The 5687-nt window shown below is 36.6% G+C and overlaps 1 protein-coding gene across 3 annotated transcripts; it reads left to right on the top strand.

Moving 5' to 3' along the window:
• The first annotated feature begins 1297 nt into the window (after positions 1-1297).
• Positions 1298-3942, top strand: LOC130969800 (la-related protein 1C-like). 3 transcript variants are annotated; one of them, XR_009081927.1, is made up of 6 exons: positions 1298-2067; positions 2225-2810; positions 2899-3043; positions 3166-3204; positions 3290-3361; positions 3465-3702. XR_009081927.1 is itself a non-coding variant. In XM_057895690.1 (6 exons), exons 1-6 carry the CDS (start codon positions 1549-1551, stop codon positions 3720-3722), a joined length of 1671 nt encoding a protein of 556 aa, XP_057751673.1. In that variant the 5' UTR covers positions 1298-1548; the 3' UTR covers positions 3723-3942. The 3 variants fall into 3 exon arrangements, 2 of the variants coding, with proteins under 2 accessions (XP_057751673.1, XP_057751671.1); XM_057895690.1 differs by having other exon boundaries at positions 3114-3204; positions 3465-3942; XM_057895688.1 differs by having other exon boundaries at positions 3096-3204; positions 3465-3942.
• Positions 3943-5687: the final 1745 nt, after the last annotated feature.

Here is a 5687-nt window from a genome sequence, read left to right as displayed (position 1 = left end):
AACATCGACAAAAAAACAATAAAATTAATATTATAATATTAAAAAATGAGTTTCGTTTACCAAAAACATCCGAACATTAAATTTTTATCGACTCTACTAAAAAATTAATTAAAATACTCAAACTATTCTTATTTTTTTCATTATCTTCAACCTTTCAACTTGTTAAGAACAAAACCACCGTCCTTCTTTCAAACATTAAACATCATTGCCTTAACTACTTTTTGCATTATAACAGCAGTCACACCATCATTACTAAACTACCACCACTTTTAACACCGTCAACACTACACAATACAGCAACAAATTAAAGAGAGACAGAGGGAGTGAGATGGAAGTAGATAAACAATAACATGGCGAGACTAAAAACAATTTCAACAAAACTAAAAGACAATTTCAGATTGCACATTTCAGAAATGAAGAAGCGAAGCTGAATTGAAGAAATATTAATAAAAAGTGTATAAAAAATAAAACAAAAATAAAAGAGAGAGAGAGGCTTCACCAATAGATGAAGAATAGGGACAGAACAAAGCGGAGTATGCCCATTTCAGCAGTGACGTGATATAGGCGAGCTGAGGACAACACAAATCTAAGAAGGTGCATATCACGACGATTTTCAGCAGCGACTTGGTGGTGGCGGACTGAGCTGGAAGACACAAATTACGATGGCTTTAGCAGTAGCGTGGTGGGGCCGACAGAGAGCGGCGCAGATATATTAAAAATAGAGCAATGTTAGGGCGAGCAATTTTTGTAATTGTTAGCCATCAACTAGCGATCAATGATGATTTGATGGTGTGAGATTGGTGTGAAATTTCATCCAATGGTTCACCTTCCTCTAATAAAACTGTTAACCCCTAGACTTTTCCTTAAAAATAAATTAAATTACATCTATATATATTAATTAATTTTTTTGTGTTCACGTAATATTTTTACAATTATATACATGAGAGTAAGCTTAATGTTAAAATAGATGAACTAAAAAGTTAAAAATCAAAATCAAAACATTTTGTTGACACTCGTTAATAAAAAATATAACTAATGTAATATTCTGATAAAAAAAAATCATATACTTTAGTTTTTCTCTAATTTATTGAATGTTTAACACAAAAGAATCTCATTTTACTTATTAAAATGTTACATGCACTTTTAAATATTTTTATTAATTAATGAACATGATTAATAATAATTAATTTTTTTTTCTAAAAAAGAAGTAACCAAAACTGATTTTGGTCATACATAGATACAAAAGAAAGGATCTACAATCAGTATACAGTCTACACTATTTGGTGTTTATGTTAAATTGTTAATAGTGAAGGAGAAAGAGAGGAGAGTGAGGGATCGCAGGTTTTGTGTTTGGGACTGAAGGGCGAGCGAGGCAACCATAATGGCCATTTCTTCCAATCATTAAAATCGTCCTTCTCAAACCCCATTCTCCCAACTTAAACCCTCACTCTTTCTTTCATTTATTTTTGGCCCCCTTCTCTTTTATCTTTTTCCTTAAATTACTGTTTTGTCGATTTTATTTTGATTTTGTATTCCGATCAATCAGCAATGGTTACCACCGCGGCTGATTCTTCCTCTAACCACCACTCTCCCATTGTTGCTGCCGCCACAACCACAAATGTTCCCACCAGTAACCTTAATTTCCCGCGAAAAAACCTACCTTCTCCTTGGGCTCAAGTCGTTCGCGGCCCCGACGTTGAGCCACCCTCCGCCGCCGTCCACCAATTGCTGTCGCCATCGTCTTGCTCGTCCTCCTCTGCAACCGACCAACTGCTGCAATCCTCCGATCCCTCGCCGCCGTTTGAAAGTTCTAATTCCGATGGCGCCACCGCGGCTGCAGCAAGTGTAGATAGCTTGGATGCTGATAAGGCGGGCAATAATGCGGGTGGACCTAAGAAACCCGCGTGGAGGAGGCAATCCAACGGCGTAGAAGATGCTTGTGCTGTGAAGGTAATGGACGCTGTTTCTTGGCCCGCTTTGTCAGATTCCACCAAGCCTACCACTAAGTTGTCACCTGAGGCCTCATCTTCCAAGACTGCTTTTGATGGATCGCAACCTACTCCTCGGGTTAGATTTCCCTACTTAAGCTTATTGTTTATCCCTTATGATTATGATTGTATTTATTCATTTATTTTTTTATTCGGTTGATTTGTGATTGTGCTACAAAACCACAAATTTGTGAGATGATGTTATATCTACAGAATATGATACATGACTTTGGCAGGGTCCGGTTGCTTCACACTCTCCTGGAAAGCAAGGAGTTGGCAATGCAAGACTTAATCCAACATCAGTTTATGGTGGGGCTGGTAGACAAAGACTAATAAAGCGTGGAGGCGGCAATGTCAATGGCAATGGCAATGGCAATGGTGCTGGCCCTGTTCAAGCAATGAGGAGCTTCTCTGCTCCTCCTCCTCCCCCACCACCACCCCCTTTTCCTGTAATTCAGATGCCTCCAACTAGCTTTCCTAATGGGGTAGCAGGGGTGGCAGCCCTTGTTCCAAGAGATCCTTACAGGAATAGTAGCTGGGGTGCAAGGTCTCCGGTTGGGAGTTTCGTGCCACCAATGATTGAACATAGGAGTCCATCTCGCAGGGGGACTTTTGGGCATCATCCACGTACTGGTGGTTCTTTTCATAATTATGGCATCCGGAGTGATCAGGATCGCCAAAATTATGCACATACCAGAGATCCTCAGTTACACCCGCCAAGGATGTTTCCAACACGAGCAATGAGCCCGCTTCCACCTAATACCCCTTCATTTGCAGGTCCTCAGCCTATACCACCGTTTGTAAACCATGCTGGCTTTCCTGGTTAGTTGGTTATTGAGTTTGTTGGTTTTTTAATTCTATTAGGTGTATTCTCAGAAAAGCAAAAACAAATAATGTTTTTTCTTTTCAGAATATTGTTATTTTCCAACGTTACAATTTGAACCATTTGGGGGTATGCCATTCTTTACCCATGGACCTCCTTCTGCAATGTTCTATCCTGTTGCAGAAACTTCTCTTGTCAATGCAATAGTCAAGCAAATTGATTATTATTTTAGGTAAATTTACATGTTTTGTATTATATAATTTGAAAATAAAGCCTTTTAACAGTTTGCTATTATTTCTCAGTGATACTAATTTAGTGAAAGATGAGTTTTTACGTTCTAACATGGATGATCAGGGCTTTGTTCCAGTTAGATTGGTTGCAAGCTTTCGTCGTGTAAGTTATTGGATTATTGAATTTTAACTGACCTAACATTCTTTGTGAATATATATAGTATAATCCATGTGTACGACTTTTCCAGGTTAAAAGTTTGACAAGCAATGTTGAGTTGATTATAGATTCATTGAGAATATCTACTATTATAGAAGTGAAGGTAACCTTTCTACTGCATTATATATTGCATAATTTAATGTATTGAAGTTAAAATTGAGCTTCTCCTCTTTTAACTTAATAGTTTCAATGCTAATTTATTCTAGGGTGATAAGTTGAGAAGGCGGAAGGATTGGATGAAGTGGCTGCCCACTCCTTTGAATCGGGCAGATTTTGGTTCAACATCTATGGGTGGATCAAGTTATAATAACTCAGCAACTGATTTTGAAAAGATCACTTTGGATAAGACCACTGTGGATAGACTTAATTCCAATTCTATCACAACGAGTGATGGCAATGTGAATGAAGAGTCCTCTAGTTCGTATCAATTCCATAATCATGATGCTATGCTTAGCAGCAATTAAACTTAAATTTAACTTACATATCTGTCCAAATCATACCATTGTTAGTCTTTTTTTAGTATCCCCTCCTTATTCATATTAGAATAGGCTGCAAGTGTGATACCTTTCTACTGTCATATGGTCAATTTTGAGAGTAATTAAGTCTGGTAACGTTTGATTTTTTTTTTTCTCAAAATTATTTTCTTTATGGTCTAAAGATAAAGAACGAAATTAAGAATTTGGTTGAGGCAAATTTATATAGCTTTATATTTGATGATATTTTCTATGAAGTTTTACTGTTTTATACCGGTATATTTTGTAAGTATTTTTATTAGGGGAAAGTGTTTTGGCTTGTACTTGAGTTGCATGATAAAGATATATTGTAAGAAAAATAGTGTTATTTTTTAAATTATTTATAATTCATATATGATGATAAGGTAGGTTAGTAATTGTTCACATATTAAAACTGATTTATTATTCTTTTTGACATAAATTTAAATTTTTTTATGAACTTACTCTTTGTTAACAAACTCATGTAAGGTGTACATGCGGGTATATGTATTCAACCCAACCATGAAAATTACTTACGGGTATATATACTATCTAATATTATTCTTCTCCGCCATCAAAATTACTTGTGACGTCGTTTTCCATCTTTTCCACCTCTATGTTAGTTACAGGTTTTTTAAACTATAATCCAATTCAAGTGGATATTCCATGGATGTATTCCCCAACTACTAATTTGTAATTAACCATCTTTTAGCTGTTCAAATAGTGCTTGTATGTCTCCAGCTGACATTTTTTTTCTTCTATAGTTAATTGATTTTCTTTTAATCCAAATATATAAAGGAAAATGCTATATATAAAGGAAAATGCTATGTGTCTTTTAAAATTCAGCTTACATCAAAGGAAAAGAGCATAAGTTTGTAGACTTCAGTAGTCTTTATAGTATCACAGATATGTAAGAACTCAGCTAAAAACTGATGTGGATCTTCTATTGGAAATCCATGAAACTTGCAGTTCTGCTGCAGAAGAGAGACTAACTGAAGTTTAAACTCAAAATTGTTAGCTCCAATGGCAGGTACAGAGATACTTCTGCCATAAAAATCAGAGGTAGGCATGGTGAAGTCACCAAGCATCTTTCTGACATCACTCTCAGGTTCGGCCATGTCTCTTTTTTCTTGTTCAAAGTTTTCTGAGAGGTTTCTTCCGGAGTATTGTGCTTTAACTTGTTGTAAACACCTCCTTAGATCAGAAGATTGGAGTCAATAATAGGAATATAGTTGAAGATTGGAGTTGCTTTGTCTTTTTGGATTAACTCTGGTATTACTGTCTTCTTTGCTTGCGAGTGATTTCTTCAATGGTAGGCTGTATGTGATCAACGCCATGGGCCGTGGTCATTGATCTCCTCTGCTATAGATTGAAAGCCATTGGCCGTGGTCATCCAATCTGACGAAGAGTGAAGCTCTAGCAGATCATTCTCTTGGCGATCCTACTCAAAACGCCACAGACAAGGTCAAATCTTCTGGACCAGAGAATGTTGCTTCTTTGGATTCTAGCCTATACCACAGAGACCCTAATCTCCCCAGAAATTGACTGAACTGGTGTCTCGAGAAGTCCCCAATGAAGTCGTGGATTAGCTGTCTGAGAGATGTATAAACATAGCTGTTGGCTCGTGCTTTCTATTCACGTATTCACACGAACGCAAGTAGATGCGGGTGTTTGTCAGGTACGTTCGTCTTAGTATGATAAACAGAGCTGATTGTCAATGATCATCCTATTCACCATGTTGAAGATCGAATATACATCTTAGAAATAAATCAAACACGGATCGAAGAAGAAACAGTAATACTTTTATTAATTCATAGAACTCAGCAGGGCTCCTCCCCTCAACGTAGGAGGTTTAGAAACTCATAATGAAAGGAAATACAATGTAAAACTCGAATGTGGTGTGTAAAGTATGGATGTTGTTCTAATGACTATGTAAAA

This window comes from Arachis stenosperma, chromosome 3 (genome assembly GCF_014773155.1).
Source record: "Arachis stenosperma cultivar V10309 chromosome 3, arast.V10309.gnm1.PFL2, whole genome shotgun sequence".
Lineage (NCBI taxonomy): Eukaryota > Viridiplantae > Streptophyta > Magnoliopsida > Fabales > Fabaceae > Arachis > Arachis stenosperma.
The sequence above is the reverse complement of the archived record's forward strand: the minus strand, read 5'-3'. Positions and strand labels throughout refer to the sequence as shown.

Excerpts from the sequence above, each read along its gene's own strand:
- LOC130969800 (XM_057895688.1), top strand. The coding sequence starts at position 1,549 with ATGGTTACCACCGCGGCTGATTCTTCCTCTAACCACCACTCTCCCATT. Across the intron at positions 3,205-3,289 it reads TGGTTGCAAGCTTTCGTCGT|GTTAAAAGTTTGACAAGCAA; the intron begins GTAAGTTATTGG and ends CGACTTTTCCAG. Across the intron at positions 3,362-3,464 it reads CTACTATTATAGAAGTGAAG|GGTGATAAGTTGAGAAGGCG; the intron begins GTAACCTTTCTA and ends AATTTATTCTAG.